Below are 24,844 nucleotides of genomic sequence, written 5' to 3' on the forward strand. Positions count from 1 at the left end.
TATGAGCAGCTGGGTTCTGGTCCTGGACGGCTTTGCTTTGGCAGAGAACCATCGCTGTCAGCATGCTGGCTGCGTTTAAAGCTGATGGAGTTCACCTCTCCTGCAGCCAGAAGCTGCCAGAAGCTGCCCACACTGGGTAACCTGCTCTCTGCGTCCCCCGACACATCAGTAAAGGTTTGGGGAGAAACCCGGTTCACCAGAACAGAACCTCAACTTTTGAGACTTTCAAAAACGACTTGAAAAACTGAACATGAGCTTAGCTGCTCCATAGAAACAAGAAGTATGACATCACTGCATTTCCACTGTGACTAGAGCTGCAGCAAATGATTATTTATAACTCACCACAGAGAAAAACGTACATTATTAACCTGCTTTTACGCATATTTCTGGGCAGTATGGCCAAAAACATCCCTCCTCCTGATGCTGATAACCGGACTATAGAACAGCAGCTATTAGCTTTCTAGCTAACATCCAGCTGTGGTAACATCTGTTAGCTTCTCTCCTGCTGTCTCTGCTTTCATAAACTGTGTTTTAATGCAGCTGAAATCCTAACAAAGCCTCTTATTTCCTGTTTTATTGTCTGTTATCAGTCAACTCAGTGACTCAGAATAACAGCAGTTAACACGACACCTTAACCAGCAGCCTCTGATGTTACAGATACAACACGGTCTGATAAAATTAGCTGTTTTTACTCTGGTTGGACTTTGATGTGACTCAGAATATTAGCTCACATTAACAGCTTCCAGGCTGAAGCTGCTCTGATGGTCAGAGAAACATTAAGGACAATATGAGTCTCAGCTTCCTTCTGTTCTCTGTTAGCTTCCTTCTGTTCTCTGCTAGCTTCCTTCTGTTCTCTGCTAGCTTCCTTCTGTTCTCCGCTAGCTTCCTTCTGTTCTCCGCTAGCTTCCCTCTGTTCTCTGCTAGCTTCCTTCTGTTCTCTGCTAGCTTCCCTTCTGTTCACTGCTAGCTTCCTTCTGTTCTCTGCTAGCTTCCCTCTGTTCTCTCCTAGCTTCCCTCTGTTATCTCATAGCTTCCCTCTGTTCTCTCCTAGCTTCCCTCTGTTCTCTCATAGCTTCCCTCTGTTCTCTCCTAGCTTCCCTCTGTTCTCTCCTAGCTTCCTTCTGTTCTCTGCTAGCTTCCTTCTGTTCTCTGCTAGCTTCCTTCTATTCTCCGCTAGCTTCCTTCTGTTCTCTGCTAGCTTCCTTCTGTTCTCTGCTAGCTTCCTTCTGTTCTCTCCTAGCTTCCCTCTGTTATCTCATAGCTTCCCTCTGTTCTCTCCTAGCTTCCCTCTGTTCTCTCCTAGCTTCCTTCTGTTCTCTGCTAGCTTCCTTCTGTTCTCTGCTAGCTTCCTTCTGTTCTCCGCTAGCTTCCCTTCTGTTCACTGCTAGCTTCCTTCTGTTCTCTGCTAGCTTCCCTCTGTTCTCTCCTAGCTTCCCTCTGTTATCTCATAGCTTCCCTCTGTTCTCTCCTAGCTTCCCTCTGTTCTCTCATAGCTTCCCTCTGTTCTCTCCTAGCTTCCCTCTGTTCTCTCCTAGCTTCCTTCTGTTCTCTGCTAGCTTCCTTCTGTTCTCTGCTAGCTTCCTTCTGTTCTCCGCTAGCTTCCTTCTGTTCTCTGCTAGCTTCCTTCTGTTCTCTGCTAGCTTCCTTCTGTTCTCTCCTAGCTTCCCTCTGTTATCTCATAGCTTCCCTCTGTTCTCTCCTAGCTTCCCTCTGTTCTCTCCTAGCTTCCTTCTGTTCTCTGCTAGCTTCCTTCTGTTCTCCGCTAGCTTCCTTCTGTTCTCTGCTAGCTTCCTTCTGTTCTCTGCTAGCTTCCCTTTGTTCTCTGCTAGCTTCCTTCTGTTCTCCGATAGCTTCCTTCTGTTCTCTGCTAGCTTCCTTCTGTTCTCTGCTAGCTTCCTTCTGTCCTCTGCTAGCTTCCTTCTGTTCTCTGCTAGCTTCCCTCTGTTCTCTGCTAGCTTCCTTCTGTTCTCTGCTAGCTTCCCTCTGTTCTCTCCTAGCTTCCTTCTGTTCTCTGCTAGCTTCCTTCTGTTCTCTCCTAGCTTCCTTCTGTTCTCTGCTAGCTTCCTTCTGTTCTCTCCTAGCTTCCTTCTGTTCTCTCCTAGCTTCCCTCTGTTCTCTGCTAGCGTCTTTCTGTTCTCTGCTAGCTTCCTTCTGTTCTCCGCTAGCTTCCTTCTGTTCTCTGCTAGCTCCCCTTCTGTTCTCTGCTAGCTTCCTTCTCAGCTAACAAGCTGACTGATTTCCATTAAAATGCTAACGTGAAATGTTTCCTTGTGTTTGTTCCGCTCAGTGGACTCGATATGCGAACTGGCTGCTTTCTGCTGAGATGATATAGAATTGATGTTGTGCTATAGTGCTAAGCTAACTGGCTTTTACAATGGACACACTAATCAGCATTTTCTCTTTTCTTTTCTTTGAAATGTCCCCAAACTAGACATTTTACCTCTTTTTCTATGATTTTGCTCCTTGTTGCTTTCTACGGTTTCCTCCATCAAATCAAGCTGCTACAAACGCAGAACATGTGCACACATAACCAGTTTTTAAAACAAGCAATACAGAAGAGAACCTTCACATATTTTCACACATTAAGAAGGTGAAAGGAATCAGAAACTGAGACTGAAAAGTGTTAATTTGCAGTCACCATTATGAGCACTTTGAGAGCTTTTATCCCCTCCCACACAGGCTAAAGACAGCATCTGTGCTGCATTTACCTGATCTCCCATAGAAACGTTATAAGAGACACAATCTCTCCAAAATACTATCACACAGGACAAACACTGACTTTTGTGTGGCAGTAAATCATTGATGAACTGTACGTGTTTTGCTCAGCCACAGCTTCCTCTGCTTTCTGTTTGGAAGTGACAACAGCGCACATGTTGGTTGCAAACGCAGAACGAGTCCCTGAAGACTCACGATGACGTTAAATGTGTGATTTTGTCGTAACCCCAAGATGTGAGAAATACCACTTTAAATTGACCACCTTGCACCAAACGACTGAGATCACAGGAGCATGCCACAACTGAGCTTCTTCCGGATTTCATCCTGAATCTGGAAAACTGTCTACAACTTAGAAATCACTTGAACAGTCGTGTAGGGTAGGACCAGCTCACTGGGTGCTAGCATCAAAAAGATGAGCTCACCGGGTGCTAGCGTCACAAAGATGAGCTCACTGGGTGCTAGCATCACAAAGATGAGCTCACTGGGTGCTAGCATCACAAAGATGAGCTCACCGGGTGCTAGCATCACAAAGATGAGCTCACCGGATGCTAGCATCACAAAGATGAGCTCACTGAGTGCTAGCATCACAAAGATGAGCTCACTGGGTGCTAGCATCACAAAGATGAGCTCACTGGGTGTTAGCATCACAAAGATGAGCTCACTGGGTGTTAGCATCACAAAGATGAGCTCACTGGGTGTTAGCATCACAAAGATGAGGTCAGCAGGTGCTAGCGTCACAAAGATGAGCTCACTGGGTGCTAGCATCACAAAGATGAGCTCACTGGGTGCTAGCATCACAAAGATGAGCTCACTGGGTGTTAGCATCACAAAGATGAGCTCACTGGGTGTTAGCATCACAAAGATGAGCTCACTGGGTGTTAGCATCACAAAGATGAGCTCACCGGGTGCTAGCATCACAAAGATGAGCTCACTGGGTGCTAGCGTCACAAAGATGAGCTCACTGGGTGCTAGCATCACAAAGATGAGCTCATTGGGTGCTAGCGTCACAAAGATGAGCTCACTGGGTGCTAGCATCACAAAGATGAGCTCACTGGGTGCTAGCGTCACAAAGATGAGCTCACTGGGTGCTAGCGTCACAAAGATGAGCTCACTGGGTGCTAGCATCACAAAGATGAGCTCACTGGGTGCTAGCATCACAAAGATGAGCTCACTGGGTGCTAGCATCACAAAGATGAGCTCACTGGGTGCTAGCATCACAAAGATGAGCTCACTGGGTGCTAGCATCACAAAGATGAGCTCACTGGGTGCTAGCATCACAAAGATGAGCTCACTGAGTGCTAGCGTCACAAAGATGAGCTCACTGGGTGCTAGCATCACAAAGATGAGCTCACTGGGTGCTAGCATCACAAAGATGAGCTCACTGAGTGCTAGCGTCACAAAGATGAGCTCACTGGGTGCTAGCATCACAAAGATGAGCTCACCGGGTGCTAGCATCACAAAGATGAGCTCACCGGATGCTGGCATCACAAAGATGAGCTCACTGAGTGTGGCGGCACTGACCTGGACCTCTCCACTGCGACGCCTCTTCCTCTTCCTCCCCGTTCTCTTCGTCCTCGCCGCCGCTGTTCGCTGGAGCGCGATCCTCCCCTTCACAGTCTTCATTGTCAGGTCCTCCTCCAGAGTCCTGCGTCCTGGGTTCTGCAAACACAACAGAAGGAGTTCAAATTACACCAAAACACGTCTGAATCTCACGTCCCTGTGTGTGTGTGTGTGTGTTCTTCCTGTCTGCAGATCAAAGGCGGCAGTGAAATGACTGTAACGCAACACCCACCACACACACAGACCCTTTGATTTTCATTACAGCTCCGGAGAATCCACGTCTTCACCTTCACTTTTGTCATTTTCCTGGCGCTCCTCACTGGTCTCTGCAGCCACCCTTCTTCTCGCTCTTCCACTGAGTGAAGGCGGCTCGCACTCATCGTCTTTTCCTCCCATCTTTGCATCAGCCTCCCTCAACCTTCAGCAGAGACTGAGGCAGCCTGTGTTCCTCTAATCAGAGCTGATATTCCTGCCACCGATCAGGCTGATTACGCAGCCTTCTGCTCACTGATCAAAGACATCACTGGCTTCACTGCACCTGGCTTTAATCTCAATATCTGTGTGTGTTTGTGTGTTCAGAAGATATGTGAACCCTGAACTTTGCCTGTGCAGCTGCTATCAGTGAGTTCATCACACTGCTGGCTCCTCCCTATTAGCTGGACTCATGATTAGTTAGATTAGATTAATAGTTGCATCACTGCATCCCTGCACTATCTGACCCGAGGATCTGTCTTGCACCATCATCAGGACAAGGGTCAGCTGACTGCATGGAACTAGTCTGACTAATAATGTTCATTTCACAGATGAAAAACCCACCGAAAACCCCAAAAACCACCGCTGTTTCTGGTTTAATCCGTCAGTTTATCACAGGTTACTGATGTGGTCACATGGTCAGTGATTAACCCTCGCCAGCAGCTCAGAAACTCGGTTCTTTAGCTGTTCATCCCCCTGGATCAGTCAGAACCAGCCAAGTTCTGTCAAAGGTTCCACCCAATTTAGAAAGAGTGAAGCGAAGCACGAACTCTGTCAGTCATTGACAAGCAGGGTTTGGCGCCACGTTGCACACTTTAGAGCAGAATCTCAAAGGATTTAATGCTAACAGCAACGACCAAAACCAGGTTTTATGGAGAAGAAATCCAAAAGTATGAAGCCAGAGATGCTACAGTAACCCAGAAGGGACAAAGCTCTTCCCCGAGCTGCTTGTCCAGCATCGATCAATCCAAAGGAAATAAAACAGCATGGATCAGCTGCATTTCATGCACACTGGTGAGTTTTTAGGAACCGTTACGCTCTGTGAAGGGGAATAAAAATCCTCTGCGTTCCCACACCCTGGACCTTTAAATGTTTAGAGCTAAAAAAATTAAATAAAATCAGAATAACAGGGTAAAAACAGCCTTTTTAATCAAATAAAACACCAGTTTATTTCCAAAAACATGGTTAAAAACCGGTTCTATTCATGGGAAACGGTTTATTCTGACACGTTTACTTCCATCAGAGCTGCTCTGATTGGCCGGAAGAAAATCCTTCCATATTTCTTTAAATCAAAGGTGTTACATATTTGTTGGATTTGATGCTTTTAGCAGGTTATTCGCTCATTAAAACCAGAAAAAGGTCTTTGTCTTCTCCTCCTAAATTATGCCGTTCACTTCCTCCTTCCCCAAATCCCGCCTCCACCTCAACGCCACCTCAGTCATGTGCACAAAGGCCATGTTTACCTTTGCATTCCCGCTCTGATAAACAGCGATAACGCCCAATCAATAGCGGCCATAAACGCCCGGCGACCACGTGACGCCCGACTCGCCGCCGTTATTAATGGAAGAGTTGAGAGGCTGCTTCTTCATCTCAAATAACTCACACATCCAGTTTCACGGCACGTCCACCTTTCCACGCAAACACTCACACGTGTCATACTGTACACACACACACCTCCCCCCGCCCAAACAGCGCCATTATTTTCAGCTATAAATCACATTGAATGGCACATTGATTTTATCCTGCAGGGGCTGGAGCGAGGAGGGGAGCTGCAGACACAGTTATTACGTTTAATATTATCAATATTATCTCCCATATCATCTTAGACAGGGAGGCAGGTATCAGGAGCAGTCGACAGACACTTTTCTGCCAAAACCCCTCCTCCCTCCTCCCCCCTCAGCGAGACAGTCTCCATCAATCTGATAAGCTGAACTTCCCCCGTCGCACCTGCAGGGCAAAGTCACCCAACATTCCCTCGCCTCCTAACTTCTGCAACGCTCTGAGTGCTGTGACGCCGCCGTTTCCTCACGCCGAGGCTGAACCCAGGCGCTCGTGCACGTGTCACGATGGTGTCACCTCCGTTAAAACCCAGCAGAATCCAACAGAGTGTGAACCAGGCATCGATTCACATGTGAATGAGATGGTTTAAAGCATAAACCGGCTCAGAGTTCCACATTTACGAGTCTCTAAAGAGGTTTAAAGGTAGAAATCTTCACTGAATCCAACATCAGCGTCTCCATAGGAACGGATTCTGATGAAAGAAACATTAAAATCATCGTTTCACAGCTAAATTTTCCTCCCTAAACTCTACATTTCTCTGTTTTTTGTCCCTTTTTATTCACATTAAACCTGAAACGATTATTTTATAGTTTCTTAAAGTCATGAAGGCAGTTTTAGACCTTCTGACCTCCGGCTGACAGATGAACAAACAGCCATGTGTCACCTCAACATCTAGTCTCTGAAAAGAGGTTTAAAGGTAGAAATCTTCACTGAATCCAACATCAGCGTCTCCATAGGAACTGATTCTGATGAAAGAAACATTAAAATCATCGTTTCACAGCTAAATTAGTCCACATTTTCCTCCCTAAACTCTACATTTCTCTGTTTTTTGTCCCTTTTTATTCACATTAAACCTGAAACGATTATTTTACAGTTTCCTAAAGTCATGAAGGCAGTTTTAGACCTTCTGACCTCTGACAGATGAACAAACTGTCATGTGTCACCTCAACATCTAAAATAAAGATGCAGGGAACCATTCCTTCATTTTTATCATTGAAAATGAAGGAAAAATATAAAGTGTCTCAGTTCCTTCAGCTCCTCATGGTCTGAACACAGCAGCATGAAGCGTATAAACTCCACAGTTAACATCCACCTGTTCGCTTTATTTAAATAGCTCCAAATCACCTCCTTTAATGTGAATGAGAAGCAGCGATGGAATAGAAATAAAGACCTGATGATGAAGTGACCATGTTGCATTCAGGATAATAATCAGTACAACTTCCTGTTCAACCTATTGTTTCTCCACTTTTTGACCTTTCAGCCAGTAAAAGGATGTTCAAGCTTTGATAAATGTCCTAAAATGCATTTTTCCTGTTAAATTCCTGTTTTTTGCAGGTGTGTGATGAGGAGTTTTCCCCTTAGTCATTAGTTATTTGGACAGGTGACGACAGAGGAGTCCTCTGCAGCTTCTGGGAGTTTGTGCATATTATTTCTGACCAGAACCTGTCCTATAAAGCAGGTTTCTGCCTTCTTTCACCTTCATAATCCTGCTCCATGCATCTGTTCCTTCAGGACTGAACTACTGTAATTCCTTATTATTGTTCTGTCCCACAGATTCTCTGAAAAGCCTCCAGCTGATCCAAAACCCTGCAGCCAGAGTTCTGATGAGATCTAACAGCAGAGATCATGTTTCTCCAGTTTTAGCTTCTCTTCATTGGCTCCCTGTTAGATTCAGAATAGAATTTAAGGTTCTTCTCCCCACATATAAAGCTCTTAATGACCGAGCTCCATCACATCTTAAAGATCTCACTGTTGGATATTTCCCCAACAGAGCACTTTGCTCTCAGGCTGCAGGTTTCCTTGTGGTTCCCAGAGTTTCTAAAAGCAGAATGGGAGGCAGAGCCTTCAGTTATCAGGCCCCTAAAAGCAGAATGGGAGGCAGAGCCTTCAGTTATCAGGCCCCTAAAAGCAGAATGGGAGGCAGAGCCTTCAGTTATCAGGCCCCTAAAAGCAGAATGGGAGGCAGAGCCTTCAGTTATCAGGCCCCTAAAAGCAGAATGGGAGGCAGAGCCTTCAGTTATCAGGCCCCTAAAAGCAGAATGGGAGGCAGAGCCTTCAGTTATCAGGCCCCTAAAAGCCGAATGGGAGGCAGAGCCTTCAGTTATCAGGCCCCTAAAAGCAGAATGGGAGGCAGAGCCTTCAGTTATCAGGCCCCTAAAAGCAGAATGGGAGGCAGAGCCTTCAGTTATCAGGCCCCTAAAAGCAGAATGGGAGGCAGAGCCTTCAGTTATCAGGCCCCTAAAAGCAGAATGGGAGGCAGAGCCTTCAGTTATCAGGCCCCTAAAAGCAGAATGGGAGGCAGAGCCTTCAGTTATCAGGCCCCTAAAAGCAGAATGGGAGGCAGAGCCTTCAGTTATCAGGCCCCTAAAAGCAGAATGGGAGGCAGAGCCTTCAGTTATCAGGCCCCTAAAAGCAGAATGGGAGGCAGAGCCTTCAGTTATCAGGCCCCTAAAAGCAGAATGGGAGGCAGAGCCTTCAGTTATCAGGCCCCTAAAAGCAGAATGGGAGGCAGAGCCTTCAGTTATCAGGCCCCTAAAAGCAGAATGGGAGGCAGAGCCTTCAGTTATCAGGCCCCTAAAAGCAGAATGGGAGGCAGAGCCTTCAGTTATCAGGCCCCTAAAAGCAGAATGGGAGGCAGAGCCTTCAGTTATCAGGCCCCTAAAAGCAGAATGGGAGGCAGAGCCTTCAGTTATCAGGCCCCTCTCTGTGGAACCAGCTGCCAGCTTGGCTTCAGGAAGCAGAAATGAGCGTTATTGGTTGAGCTGTGGAGGGCTGCACAGTCAGTGGTCAAAAGGGGAGAGTGAGGATGTTCTTCATCCCTTCTTTAAAATAAAAAACCCTGAAAATGTGTGAAAAACAGCCCAAAGTGCAGCTCTAAGGGTGCAAGTTCTGCCCGACTTCCTGTGATTAGCATGTAAAAAATGCCCCTCACACTCATGTGGGCCAAAAATGTGTTAAAACAGACGGAGATGAAACAGATCTGAAGCTAATCCTGTGTTCTGAAGGTAAAGGCTGTTAATCACGATGACACCAGAGATTACCGCCTCTGTCCTTTTATGCATCACACACACTTTTTTCTGTCGTCGCTATCAGATTCTGATGAAAAGAAAAAAAAAAGAAGTGTTTACAAAAATCCCTCTGATTGGCCCAAATGAGGACATGACAATTAGAGGTCAGGAGGAGGTGACATAGCGACTTATCGGCCCAGGAGGAGATCTAATCGGGCTTCCTGTGATGTATAAAAATGATTGTTCGAAAAAAGGAACTTCAGTTGTTTCTGCAGCTTGTTGCAGCTGTAGAGCAATTCTGAGAAGAGAGAAGGAAAAAAACACCACAAGGGAGAGAAAGTACTGAACAGATGCGACTCAATAAAGCCGTGCACGTGCACGTGCACGCGGACGCTTTGTATGAGTATTAATAAACTGGTGTCAGACTGAGGGGGAGCTGTGTGGAGCTCGGTCCTCTTACTGGTAGAATGTGTTTTTCTTGCTAAAGTTATCAGGGCAGTTATCACTTGTGTGTGTGCACGTGTGGGTGTGCATGTGTGTGTGTCTTCCAGATGGTGGATAAGAGGCCCTGCCTTTATTAGCCAGCGCTGGCCAGATAAAGAGCTGGTATTGATCCCAGGTTGAAAGAGCAGGTTCGTCAAACATGGCTGATTTACAGAGAACTGATAATGGCAGCGCCGGGCAACCGAGGAACCCCGGAGAGGAAAGAGGAGGGAATCAACAGCGTGATGGCCAAGGAGGGTGTGCACGAGGAGGGTGTGCACGAGGAGGCTTTAAACACATGCACAGAGAGAGAAAATGGACGCCAAGTCGGTTCGCTATCGACAAACTTGCTCACATGTGCAGCATGCCTGAGTTCTCTCATCTTCTTCTTCTTCTTCTGCAGTCTAACACACACACACACACACACACACACACACAGGGCGCTAATCTCTAATCTCGTCTCGATTAGCACCTGACAGAATTTCCATGGGTTTATCAAACCGAGCCAACCAGCAGACGCTTATCACCCTCGGCCCCAAAATTTCACAAGAGCAGGAATTTTTGAGATTAAAAACACAGCCGGCGAAATCTTGAATAAGTCAAAAGAATACGAGTGAAAACTGCTATCACAGGGTGGAGGCGTGGAGCTCGGGATGAGAGGTGCACGTGGGAGGGGGGGGGGGTCGCTGAAACCTACAGAAATGTGTTTGTTTGTTGTGTTTTTATGCGTTTAGATAAAAGAGCGACGCACGTGCGAAGCTGCAAGCTGGTGAAAGTGCTGCTGACATTAATATTTTCTCTTTCTCCGGCTGACGTTAACCCTTTCCTGACAGATAACAGAGGCGTCCTGAAGCCTAGATGTGGAGATGAAGCTGCTAACAACCACTAATAACTGACAACTAACTACACAAGTGGCTGGTTTTACTCGAGGAGCAGCTGATTTGGGTCGTTACTGTGATGCAAACTGCACAGAAGCAGTGGATTCTCCCAGAGTGCAACGCTGCAGATGGAGGACAGCTACGAGTCTCCTGGGATCCCGCAGGGAAATGGCCACCATGTAGCCAGAAGCTCCACAGAGTGAGGCCGACTGAAGGGTTAAATTCCTGTTTTTTCCAGGTGTGTGATGAGGAGTTTTCCCCTTAGTCATTAATTATTTGGACAGGTGACGACAGAGGAGTCATCTGCAGCTTCTGGGAGTTTGTGCATATTATTTCTGACCAGAACCTGTCCTATAAAGCAGGTTTCTGCCTTCTTTCACCTTCATAATCCTGCTCCATGCATCTGTTCCTTCAGGACTGAACTACTGTAATTCCTTATTATTGGGCAATGCAGCAGATGGAGGACAGCTACGAGTCTCCTGGGATCCCGCAGGGAAATGGCCACCATGTAGCCAGAAGCTCCACAGAGTGAATATAAAGAACAAAGTCGAGATAAAAGAAAGATGAAAAGAGAAAAAGAGATGTTTGTCCCTTTGGACAAAGGCTGAGAGACAAAGTACCTTCTGAAAATCAGCACTAAGTAGGGTAATAACACCAATAAACTGATGTAGGACACAGTTTACTGGAGAAGAAGCTTGGAGGCTGAGATCAAGGCAACATGGACAGTCGTTAGCCAGCTGTCAGAGAGTCAGAAAGGTGCAACGGAGAAAGAACTTCCCAAGAAATAAAGCAAACTGTTGCACCTGAGGCACAAACTATGACTCACAGCTTTACTCGCCTGACAAGATGAACTAAAAATGAAAAGAATGTTCCCCATTGAACCATCCAGAGAGCACTTCCAGTGAAAATAAGATGGCAGCAGGCTCACCCAGGCTGAGGCTGAACAATGCATATGAGAGAGAGGCATGTCTGCAGGGAGGGAACTCCCAGAGGGCAACGCAGCAGATGGAGGACAGCTACAAGTATCCTGGGATCCCGCAGGGAAATGGCCACCATGCAGCCAGAACCGGTCCTGAAGAGTCGGCTGAAGCCATCAGATACCCTGCTGCTGGCATAATGACCCGAGTCAAGCAGCCTGAGACCGTGGAGGAAGGATGTCAAACTCCGGTCCTGGAGGGCTGCTGTCCTGCAGGTTTTAGGTGTTTCCCTGCTTCAACGCACCTGAATCAGATCAATGCATCAGTAGCAGGCTGCTGCAGAACTTAACAATCTTTGGAAGAGATCCATTTAATCTGAATCAGGTGCGTTGAAGCAGGGAAACCTGCAGGGAAACATCTAAAACCTGCAGGAAACATCTAAAACCTGCAGGACAGCGACCCTCCAGGACCGGAGTTTGACATATGTGCCTTAGAGGAAGGAACGAACCGGGATGCAACAGCAAAGATCCAGGAATACATCAGGAAGATGCCCCCCCCCCACTGAGGAAAATGAAAAGAGAGGCTGCTGAAACCCAGGGGAGGAGGAGAAGAAGAAGAAGGGAAACAATCCTGAAGGATAAGCCTCCAGAGGACGCCACTCGGGCCTCCGACAGAGCCTGGGAGCAACATCAGAGCCCAGAAGAGGTTCAGGAACCCTCCAGGACTCACAGAAAGAAGGCCGTGCTGCTCTGTATGGGAATTATAACGGCTGGCTGTGATCAGGGAGCTCCCGTGTTCAGCTGTGCAGAACAGAATAAAATAGGAAATAAAAACATTCTGGCATGAATAATGTGCCTAATGTGGTTGAACTGTCTGTTCTTTGATAAATGCTGCAGTTGGACTGGAAGCCACGTGCTGAACATCACATTTCTACGTCATTAAAGGGGATTTTATTGTTTAAAACAGGTGAGATTTCTCTCATCCAGCTGTTCGCATGCAGCTGGATGTTAACTGTGAGAGGAGCAGCTTTAAATCTCTGGCCTCTTTAAAGCCTCGTCTCCTCGGACTGGAGGAACAAAGGAAGATGATGTCAGAAATTAACTTTAGAGGCCTCAAAGCAGGAAAAGACACCATCACTTTCTCTTATTCTGGTGCAGTTTTTGTTGATCCGTTGGCATGACAACAGAGCAGCTCCATCACTGGCTATCGGCTTGTTCTGAGTCCGTTCACATTCTGCCCGGCAGTCACCATAAAACGCTGTTTAATATCATTATTACGTCACTCTGAAACGTCTGAGATGTGGTCAGAGATCATGACTTAAAACCTGGGGACTGTTTCAGGAACAAACTGCTCACGTTCATCGCCTCTTACCTTCATTGTACAGCGGCGTGTACGGCGGAGGGCTGCAGCCGTCGCCCTCAGCAGAGTCCTCGGGGTCAGAGGCTCCGCCCTCCTCTCCCGATAGGCTCAGGTTGTCCGCTGTGTTTTCCTCGCCGCCATCCAGATCCCCGAGGGAACCTGCCGGAACAAGAAAAGATGCGTTTCCAGCCGTTTCCCCACAAAGAAAAGCAGAAAGACACATCCTGAGTCCAGCACCGCCACGCAGAGCGGGGAAATAACCCAATGAGCTGCTCGTGATTAAATGTTCTGTCGCAGAGAGACAAAACGACCCTTAAAAAAATCTCTTTTTGAGAATTGGACACGCTGAACGGTCTAATCCAGAAGATTAATAGCAGGGCGCCAAGAGGGACCTTAAAGCCAAATTACAGTATACCTAAAATTACAGCTAAAAGAGTGATTAGTGTGGGGCTGATTGGTATCAATTACAGTTTCATAATCCCTGCTGACCATAGTAATTATACAGTACTTTTGATCTATTTTAGCCTGTTTGAAGATTACATCCGAAAAAATGAAGTCACTTAATGTGGATTTAATGCGACTTTTTTAATGGATGATATTCTTCCCTGAGAGATGAACCTTTCAGGCCGGATCCAAACCCTGAAACGTGCCTCAGAGTTACTGAACAGTGTCTCTACGTAACCACGGCGACGAGGAGGGTGGGCACCAGTTGTTGTGAAACCAGACAGACATCCAGGGTTTTTCCCCCCCGATCCAGCACAGGTTGTAAATTAATTTTCACGAGGTTGTGTGGACCGAACGGGGGATTGTTTCAGCTCTAAAGCCGTGACTGGGGGGCGTATATATTTACAATACTGGAACAAAAGGAGTCTATAATCTACACAAAGCACACAACAATACCCGTGAATAAAGAAGCTTGTAGGAAAAGGGAGAGGCAATTTTTCTAATTCTGTTAATTTCACTTCCAAAGCAATTAAAAGCAGGCAGAGATAATGCTGGGAAACAATCGCCGGCTGACAAAGTGTTTCTGTCTTTGTAAATGAAACATCTTTAGGCTAATTTCCACTTCCACGCCTGCATGCTTCACTCTAATTTCAGATAAAATTAACACAGCTAGATTTGGACCTTCATGTAAAAAAAAAAAGATCGATCCCGTACACAATATTTTTAGAATTAGGTCCGTGCCGCCCGAGCTTTGCTGGATCTAATTTTCAGTATCTATGAGGACATTTTCATACAATTAATTTTCCTTTAATCATAATTGTACAAAGAGACTTCTCTGTGTAAAATTCCAATTATATTTCCTGTTTAAAATGTAAGTTGAAATATGATTTCTTTCCTCATTACGGCTCGGGTTTAATGAATCAATCAGACATCAAATGGCGTGGAAAAGTTTCAGCGGAGACTTTTATCCGGGGAGAAATACTCTGCCTTCCCTTCTCTTCCCGTCTCGGGCAGCTGGCTGAAGGATAGCGGGGGCCGGAGCGATAACCGCCACACGTTCTCCTCCATCCGCCAGTTTTAAAGTCAAAGCCTTTAATTGTTACAGCGTGATATCCAGGAAAATGGGACATAACCCACTCTGCGGGGGGGCCACGCTCATCCCAACACTCAGCTTTCGAGGCTGTGAGCTGAAGAGAGCGAAGCCTCCAGCTCACATCTGTTCCTGTTCTTAAACTTCTCAAGTTTCAGTGACGCGCTGAAAGCCGTGCTGCTCTTCTTCATGTGTTTGCTCTGCAGCGTCTTCATCGTGCGCCTGCTCACGTGCACCTGCTCACGTGCACGGATGAGGCAAAGCGTGGACTAAACTCGCTTTAATGTTGATTTCATTTAACGAACAAATAAGCAGCTTCTTCAGGTTTGTTTTGCAGTTTAAATGTAAGAAAAAAACAGATTTTTAGCTAAATTCGTCTGAATTACAGCCACAAACTCTGCTGTTTTCCAGTGTTTTTCTTTAAATTTAACATTTAATTCACTTACTTTAATTAAACACAGCTTTTACCTTTTCATAAAGCCTTTATGTATGAAATGCACACGCATAAATAAAGTTTCTTATTTTCTTAAATCCACGTCTCGCTGCTTCTGTGAAGAAGCACCAGAAGCAGCTCATTATCGAGCTCTTCTTCATGTGTTTGCTCTGCAACGTCTTCATCGTGCACCTGCTCACGTGCACCTGCTCACGTGCACTGATGAGGCAAAGCGTGGATTAAACTCGCTTTAATGTTGATTTCACTTAATGAACAAATAAGCAGCTTCTTCAGGTTTGTTTTGCAGTTTAAATGTAAGAAAAAAACAGATTTTTAGCTAAATTCATCTTAACTACAGCCACAAACTCTGCTGTTTTCCAGTGTTTTTGTTTAAATTGAACATTTAATTAATTTACTTTAATTAAACACAGCTGTAGCTTTTCATAAAGCCTTTATGTATGAAATGCACACGCATAAATAAAGTTTCTTATTTTCTTAAATCCGCGTCTCGCTGCTTCTGTGAAGAAGCACCAGAAGCAGCTCATTATCGAGCTCTTCTTCATGTGTTTGCTCTGCAACGTCTTCATCGTGCACCTGCTCACGTGCACGGATGAGGCAAAGCGTGGATTAAACTCGCTTTAATGTTGATTTCACTTAATGAACAAATAAGCAGCTTCTTCAGGTTTGTTTTGCAGTTTAAATGTAAGAAAAAACAGATTTTTAGCTAAATTTGTCTGAATTACAGCAAGAAACTGCTGTTTTCCAGTGTTTTTCTTTAAATTTAACATTTAATTTACTTTAATTAAACACAGCTTTTACCTTTTCATAAAGCCTTTATGTATGAAATGCACACGCATAAATAAAGTTTCTTATTTTCTTAAATCCACGTCTCGCTGCTTCTGTGAAGAAGCACCAGAAGCAGCTCATTATCGAGCTCTTCTTCATGTGTTTGCTCTGCAACGTCTTCATCGTTCACCTGCTCACGTGCACCTGCTCACGTGCACGGATGAGGCAAAGCGTGGATTAAACTCGCTTTAATGTTGATTTCATTTAACGAACAAATAAGCAGCTTCTTCAGGTTTGTTTTGCAGTTTAAATGTAAGAAAAAACAGATTTTTAGCTAAATTCGTCTGAATTACAGCAAGAAACTCTGCTGTTTTCCAGTGTTTTTGTTTAAATTTAACATTTAATTCACTTACTTTAATTAAACACAGCTTTTACCTTTTCATAAAGCCTTTATGTATGAAATGCACACGCATAAATAAAGTTTCTTATTTTCTTAAATCCGCGTCTCGCTGCTTCTGTGAAGAAGCACCAGAAGCAGCTCATTATCGAGCTCTTCTTCATGTGTTTGCTCTGCAGCGTCTTCATCGTGCACCTGCTCACGTGCACCTGCTCACGTGCACGGATGAGGCAAAGCGTGGATTAAACTCGCTTTAATGTTGATTTCATTTAATGAACAAATAAGCAGCTTCTTCAGGTTTGTTTTGCAGTTTAAATGTAAGAAAAAACAGATTTTTAGCTAAATTTGTCTGAATTACAGCAAGAAACTGCTGTTTTCCAGTGTTTTTCTTTAAATTTAACATTTAATTTACTTTAATTAAACACAGCTTTTACCTTTTCATAAAGCCTTTATGTATGAAATGCACACGCATAAATAAAGTTTCTTATTTTCTTAAATCCACGTCTCGCTGCTTCTGTGAAGAAGCACCAGAAGCAGCTCATTATCGAGCTCTTCTTCATGTGTTTGCTCTGCAACGTCTTCATCGTTCACCTGCTCACGTGCACCTGCTCACGTGCACGGATGAGGCAAAGCGTGGATTAAACTCGCTTTAATGTTGATTTCATTTAACGAACAAATAAGCAGCTTCTTCAGGTTTGTTTTGCAGTTTAAATGTAAGAAAAAACAGATTTTTAGCTAAATTCGTCTGAATTACAGCAAGAAACTCTGCTGTTTTCCAGTGTTTTTGTTTAAATTTAACATTTAATTCACTTACTTTAATTAAACACAGCTTTTACCTTTTCATAAAGCCTTTATGTATGAAATGCACACGCATAAATAAAGTTTCTTATTTTCTTAAATCCGCGTCTCGCTGCTTCTGTGAAGAAGCACCAGAAGCAGCTCATTATCGAGCTCTTCTTCATGTGTTTGCTCTGCAGCGTCTTCATCGTGCACCTGCTCACGTGCACCTGCTCACGTGCACGGATGAGGCAAAGCGTGGATTAAACTCGCTTTAATGTTGATTTCACTTAATGAACAAATAAGCAGCTTCTTCAGGTTTGTTTTGCAGTTTAAATGTAAGAAAAAAATTTTTTTTTAGCTAAATTCGTCTGAATTACAGCCACAAACTCTGCTGTTTTCCAGTGTTTTTCTTTAAATTGAACATTTAATTTACTTTAAGTAAACACAGCTGTAGCTTTTCATAAAGCCTTTATGTATGAAATGCACACGCATAAATAAAGTTTCTTATTTTCTTAAATCCGCGTCTCGCTGCTTCTGTGAAGAAGCACCAGAAGCAGCTCATTATCGAGCTCTTCTTCATGTGTTTGCTCTGCAACGTCTTCATCGTGCGCCTGCTCACGTGCACCTGCTCACGTGCACGGATGAGGCAAAGCGTGGATTAAACTCGCTTTAATGTTGATTTCACTTAATGAACAAATAAGCAGCTTCTTCGGGTTTGTTTTGCAGTTTAAATGCAAGAAAAAAACAGATTTTTAGCTAAATTCGTCTGAATTACAGCAAGAAACTCTGCTGTTTTCCAGTGTTTTTCTTTAAATTAAACATTTAATTCATTTACTTTAATTAAACACAGCTGTAGCTTTTCATAAAGCCTTTATGTATGAAATGCACACGCATAAATAAAGTTTCTTATTTTCTTAAATCCGCGTCTCGCTGCTTCTGTGAAGAAGCACCAGAAGCAGCTCATTATCGAGCTCTTCTTCATGTGTTTGCTCTGCAACGTCTTCATCGTGCACCTGCTCACGTGCACTGATGAGGCAAAGCGTGGATTAAACTCGCTTTAATGTTGATTTCATTTAATGAACAAATAAGCAGCTTCTTCAGGTTTGTTTTGCAGTTTAAATGTAAGAAAAAACAGATTTTTAGCTAAATTTGTCTGAATTACAGCAAGAAACTGCTGTTTTCCAGTGTTTTTCTTTAAATTTAACATTTAATTTACTTTAATTAAACACAGCTTTTACCTTTTCATAAAGCCTTTATGTATGAAATGCACACGCATAAATAAAGTTTCTTATTTTCTTAAATCCGCGTCTCGCTGCTTCTGTGAAGAAGCACCAGAAGCAGCTCATTATCGAGCTCTTCTTCATGTGTTTGCTCTGCAACGTCTTCATCGTTCACCTGCTCACGTGCACCTGCTCACGTGCACGGATGAGGCAAAGCGTGGATTAAACTCGCTTTAATGTTGATTTCATTTAACGAACAAATAAGCAGCTTCTTCAGGTTTGTTTTGCAGTTTAAATGTAAGAAAAAACAGATTTTTAGCTAAATTCGTCTGAATTACAGCAAGAAACTCTGCTGTTTTCCAGTGTTTTTGTTTAAATTTAACATTTAATTCACTTACTTTAATTAAACACAGCTTTTACCTTTTCATAAAGCCTTTATGTATGAAATGCACACGCATAAATAAAGTTTCTTATTTTCTTAAATCCGCGTCTCGCTGCTTCTGTGAAGAAGCACCAGAAGCAGCTCATTATCGAGCTCTTCTTCATGTGTTTGCTCTGCAGCGTCTTCATCGTGCACCTGCTCACGTGCACCTGCTCACGTGCACGGATGAGGCAAAGCGTGGATTAAACTCGCTTTAATGTTGATTTCACTTAATGAACAAATAAGCAGCTTCTTCAGGTTTGTTTTGCAGTTTAAATGTAAGAAAAAAATTTTTTTTTAGCTAAATTCGTCTGAATTACAGCCACAAACTCTGCTGTTTTCCAGTGTTTTTCTTTAAATTGAACATTTAATTTACTTTAAGTAAACACAGCTGTAGCTTTTCATAAAGCCTTTATGTATGAAATGCACACGCATAAATAAAGTTTCTTATTTTCTTAAATCCGCGTCTCGCTGCTTCTGTGAAGAAGCACCAGAAGCAGCTCATTATCGAGCTCTTCTTCATGTGTTTGCTCTGCAACGTCTTCATCGTGCGCCTGCTCACGTGCACCTGCTCACGTGCACGGATGAGGCAAAGCGTGGATTAAACTCGCTTTAATGTTGATTTCACTTAATGAACAAATAAGCAGCTTCTTCGGGTTTGTTTTGCAGTTTAAATGCAAGAAAAAAACAGATTTTTAGCTAAATTCGTCTGAATTACAGCAAGAAACTCTGCTGTTTTCCAGTGTTTTTCTTTAAATTAAACATTTAATTCATTTACTTTAATTAAACACAGCTGTAGCTTTTCATAAAGCCTTTATGTATGAAATGCACACGCATAAATAAAGTTTCTTATTTTCTTAAATCCGCGTCTCGCTGCTTCTGTGAAGAAGCACCAGAAGCAGCTCATTATCGAGCTCTTCTTCATGTGTTTGCTCTGCAACGTCTTCATCGTGCACCTGCTCACGTGCACTGATGAGGCAAAGCGTGGATTAAACTCGCTTTAATGTTGATTTCATTTAATGAACAAATAAGCAGCTTCTTCAGGTTTGTTTTGCAGTTTAAATGTAAGAAAAAAACAGATTTTTAGCTAAATTCATCTGAATTACAGCAAGAAACTCTGCTGTTTTCCAGTGTTTTTGTTTAAATTGAACATTTAATTCATTTACTTTAATTAAACACAGCTGTAGCTTTTCATAAAGCCTTTATGTATGAAATGCACACGCATAAATAAAGTTTCTTATTTTCTTAAATCCGCGTCTCGCTGCTTCTGTGAAGAAGCACCAGAAGCAGCTCATTATCGAGCTCTTCTTCATGTGTTTGCTCTGCAGCGTCTTCATCGTGCACCTGCTCACGTGCACCTGCTCACGTGCACGGATGAGGCAAAGCGTGGATTAAACTCGCTTTAATGTTGATTTCACTTAATGAACAAATAAGCAGCTTCTTCAGGTTTGTTTTGCAGTTTAAATGTAAGAAAAAAATTTTTTTTTAGCTAAATTCGTCTGAATTACAGCCACAAACTCTGCTGTTTTCCAGTGTTTTTCTTTAAATTGAACATTTAATTTACTTTAAGTAAACACAGCTGTAGCTTTTCATAAAGCCTTTATGTATGAAATGCACACGCATAAATAAAGTTTCTTATTTTCTTAAATCCGCGTCTCGCTGCTTCTGTGAAGAAGCACCAGAAGCAGCTCATTATCGAGCTCTTCTTCATGTGTTTGCTCTGCAACGTCTTCATCGTGCACCTGCTCACGTGCACTGATGAGGCAAAGCGTGGATTAAACTCGCTTTAATGTTGATTTCATTTAATGAACAAATAAGCAGCTTCTTCAGGTTTGTTTTGCAGTTTAAATGTAAGAAAAAAACAGATTTTTAGCTAAATTCATCTGAATTACAGCAAGAAACTCTGCTGTTTTCCAGTGTTTTTGTTTAAATTGAACATTTAATTCATTTACTTTAATTAAACACAGCTGTAGCTTTTCATAAAGCCTTTATGTATGAAATGCACACGCATAAATAAAGTTTCTTATTTTCTTAAATCCGCGTCTCGCTGCTTCTGTGAAGAAGCACCAGAAGCAGCTCATTATCGAGCTATTTCAGCCTCAAACTTAAGGCAAAAACAATCGCAAAATTAAACACGGATCCAAGTTAACGGAGAAAAATCCATTCCAGCACTGAGATTAGACCAAGACAGATGTGGCGATACGGGAATACTAGAAGAGCAGAAAGCAGCTGTCTGTCTCGGAGGCGCGAGGAGAGGCAGAACAAAGTGCTGCAGCTGATGAAGGCGGCGGAGATACTGCTTTATTAACTCTCTGTCCACATCAAACCTGCAGCTCACAGCTCGCTGATTAAACACAGAGACAACACACATCAAACCTGCATGCTCAACAAGCTGATTAAACAGACGCAAGCCGCGCCGCTAATAACCCGCCGCACAAGAAACACATCAGACCTGAAGGAGAGCGAGGGGAGAGGCTTGTATCGGGGAATCACACACTTGTGAAGAGAAACATTAAAAGAGGATATTTAGAGAAAGAATGGGAAAGAGATGAGGCTGAGGTACCTGACATGGAGTCAGGCACTGGAGAGGAGCCACTTATTGATCAGAGTGAGCAGAATTACCCACCGCCGAGGAAATACTCTTCATCAACTTTGCACTTTAAAGATTTCCCTCAGCGCTGCGGGGCTCTTATCACAGCAGCACGGCCGCCGCCGCCGCCGCCGCATCAACTGACGCTCAGACGGGGGGAGGAAGCATCCTCACAGGCCCCGGTATCGATGGTTTACATTCAGTGTTAATAAAAACCAGCCTCAGCAGCTGCCGTAGAACAGTTAGTACTGACGTAGAACATGATGGTGCTGCCGTAGAACAGTTAGTACTGACGTACAACATCTCGGTGCTGACGTAGAACATGACGGTGCTGACTTAGAACAGTCGGTGCTGACGTAGAACATGACGGTGCTGACGTAGAACAGTCGGTACTGACGTAGAACAGTCGGTGCTGACGTAGAACATGACGGTGCTGACTTAGAACAGTCGGTGCTGACGTAGAACAGTCGGTGCTGACGTAGAACAGTCGGTACTGACGTAGAACAGTCGGTGCTGACGTAGAACATGACGGTGCTGACTTAGAACAGTCGGTGCTGACGTAGAACAGTCGGTGCTGACGTAGAACAGTCGGTACTGACGTAGAACAGTCGGTGCTGACGTAGAACAGTCGGTGCTGACGTAGAACAGTCGGTGCTGACGTAGAACAGTCGGTGCTGACGTAGAACATGACGGTGCTGACGTAGAACAGTTGGTGCTGACGTAGAACAGTCGGTGCTGACGTAGAACAGTCGGTGCTGACGTAGAACATGACGGTGCTGACGTAGAACATGACGGTGCTGACGTAGAACAGTCGGTGCTGACGTAGAACATGTCGGTGCTGACGTAGAACAGTCGGTGCTGACGTAGAACATGACGGTGCTGACGTAGAACAGTCGGTGCTGACGTAGAACAGTCGGTGCTGACGTAGAACATGACGGTGCTGACGTAGAACAGTCGGTGCTGACGTAGAACATGACGGTGCTGACGTAGAACAGTCGGTGCTGACGTAGAACATGACGGTGCTGACGTAGAACAGTCGGTGCTGACGTAGAACATGACGGTGCTGACGTAGAACATGACGGTGCTGACGTAGAACATGTCGGTGCTGACGTAGAACAGTCGGTGCTGACGTAGAACAGTCGGTGCTGACGTAGAACAGTCGGTGCTGACGTAGAACAGTCGGTACTGACGTAGAACATGACGGTGCTGACGTAGAACAGTCGGTGCTGACGTAGAACAGTCGGTGCTGACGTAGAACATGACGGTGCTGACGTAGAACAGTCGGTGCTGACGTAGAACATGACGGTGCTGACGTAGAACAGTCGGTGCTGACGTAGAACATGACGGTGCTGACGTAGAACAGTCGGTGCTGACGTAGAACATGACGGTGCTGACGTAGAACATGACGGTGCTGACGTAGAACATGTCGGTGCTGACGTAGAACAGTCGGTGCTGACGTAGAACAGTCGGTGCTGACGTAGAACAGTCGGTACTGACGTAGAACATGACGGTGCTGACGTAGAACAGTCGGTACTGACGTAGAACATGACGGTGCTGACGTAGAACATGTCGGTGCTGACGTAGAACAGTCGGTACTGACGTAGAACATGACGGTGCTGACGTAGAACATGGCGGTGCTGACGTAGAACATGACGGTGCTGACGTAGAACATGTCGGTGCTGACGTAGAACATGTCGGTGCTGACGTAGAACAGTCGGTGCTGACGTAGAACAGTCGGTACTGACGTAGAACATGACGGTGCTGACGTAGAACAGTTGGTACTGACGTAGAACATGACGGTGCTGACGTAGAACATGACGGTGCTGACGTAGAACATGACGGTTCTGACGTAGAACATGGCGGTGCTGACGTAGAACATGACGGTGCTGACGTAGAACATGACGGTTCTGACGTAGAACATGACGGTGCTGACGTAGAACATGACGGTGCTGACCTAGAACATCTCGGTGCTGACGTAGAACAGTCGGTGCAGCACCGTCATGTTCTACGTCGGCACCAACATGTTCTACGTCAGCACCGACTAAGTCAGACGTAGAACATGACGGTGCTGACGTAGAACATCTCGGTGCTGACCTAGAAAATCTCGGTGCCGACGTAGAACACGACGGTGCTGACGTAGAACATGACGGTGCTGACGTAGAACATCTCGGTGCTGACCTAGAAAATCTCGGTGCTGACGTAGAACAGTCGGTGCTGACGTAGAACATGACGGTGCTGACCTAGAACATCTCGGTGCTGACGTAGAACATCTCGGTGCTGACGTAGAACATGACGGTGCTGACGTAGAACAGTCGGTACTGACGTAGAACATGACGGTGCTGACGTAGAACATGACGGTGCTGACGTAGAACATGACGGTGCTGACGTAGAACATGACGGTACTGACGTAGAACATGACGGTGCTGACGTAGAACATGACGGTGCTGACGTAGAACATGACGGTGCTAACGTTAGCATGAGCCACAGATGCACAGCAGGTGAAATCAAACGGTCCCGAACACTGAAGCGCTCTCCTGACCTCTGACCTTCTGAGCTTTCTGCACTTCTAATTTTGATGACTAATCAATAACTTGAGCAGTGACTGAACTTGCACCTCCTCAAATGTTGCAGTTTTACACAAAAAGGCTTAAAAACTGCTAAATGATCCCTTTCGCACGATGTCCATTTGAGTGGAAATAAAAATGTTTTTTTATCATAATAGATAAAAAAATAGGCCATTAAAGGCCACTAAAGTATCACGTTTCTGTTCCTCAGATGCACAAAGTCCATTCCATGTGACATTTCAGTAACTCCTTAAATAATTGATGTAAAAAAAGACATAATAATTTGTTCTTTTTATGCCTGAAGATAAATAAAAATCCTGACCGAGGCTTTGCTAAATCGAGCATTAAAGGGTTAAAACAAACTGTTGTTGGTCTTTTAAACCTGTGACAGGATCCCAGCGTAAAAGTGTTTTTAAGGAGGTGAATAAAACCGTTTCATCCTGCCTGGGATGAATCTAACTGACATTTTAACACAAATAGCTGTTAAAGTTCTTCGGGGAAAGTCTGGTGTTGATAAAAGATATTCTTCTGTAAAGAGTTGGTTTTATTTAGCGAATGATTTAAATCAGCTGTTCACTCCGGTTCATTTCTGTCAGCTCAGTCAACATATTACTGAGCAGAACCAAAGTCCAAAGTCAGTAAATAAGGCAGAAACAGATTCTGAGGAGCTTCCATGTTTGGGTCAAGCTCCTTTCTTTCGACTCTGGGTCGGGACTCTGGGCCGGGACTCTGGGCCGGGACTCTGGGCCGGGACTCTGGGTCGGGACTCTGGGTCGGGACTCTGGGTCGGACTCTGGGTCGGACTCTGGGTCTGGACTCTGGGTCGGGACTCTGGGTCGGGACTCTGGGTCGGGACTCTGGGTCGGGACTCTGGGTCAGGACTCTGGGTCGGGACTCTGGGTCGGACTCTGGGTCTGGACTCTGGGTCTGGACTCTGGGTCAGGACTCTGGGTCGGGACTCTGGGTCGGGACTCTGGGTCGGACTCTGGGTCTGGACTCTGGGTCGGGACTCTGGGTCGGGACTCTGGGTCGGGACTCTGGGTCGGGACTCTGGGTCGGACTCTGGGTCTGGACTCTGGGTCTGGACTCTGGGTCGGGACTCTGGGTCGGGACTCTGGGTCGGGACTCTGGGTCGGACTCTGGGTCTGGACTCTGGGTCGGGACTCTG

At 44.9% G+C, this 24,844-nt stretch overlaps 1 protein-coding gene across 2 annotated transcripts in view; it reads right to left on the reverse strand.

Annotated features, from left to right (window-relative positions):
* zfpm1 (zinc finger protein, FOG family member 1) overlaps positions 1-24,844 on the reverse strand; it is a 121,251-nt gene that overhangs the window by 51,844 nt on the left and 44,563 nt on the right. The window contains exons 2-3 of one of the 2 annotated variants that reach the window (XM_072386736.1): positions 12,964-13,110; positions 4,237-4,374 (exon numbers count right to left, since the gene is read on the reverse strand). In XM_072386736.1, coding sequence (XP_072242837.1) covers positions 4,237-4,374; positions 12,964-13,110 — 285 coding nt within the window. Of the gene's footprint in view, positions 1-4,236; positions 4,375-4,562; positions 4,799-12,963; positions 13,111-24,844 lie in introns of those variants that run through there. The other variant, XM_072386737.1, reaches the window with a different exon arrangement.

Source organism: Leuresthes tenuis, unplaced genomic scaffold (genome assembly GCF_036924035.1).
Source record: "Leuresthes tenuis unplaced genomic scaffold, fLeuTen1.0.hap1 SCAF_5, whole genome shotgun sequence".
NCBI classification, from domain to species: domain Eukaryota; kingdom Metazoa; phylum Chordata; class Actinopteri; order Atheriniformes; family Atherinopsidae; genus Leuresthes; species Leuresthes tenuis.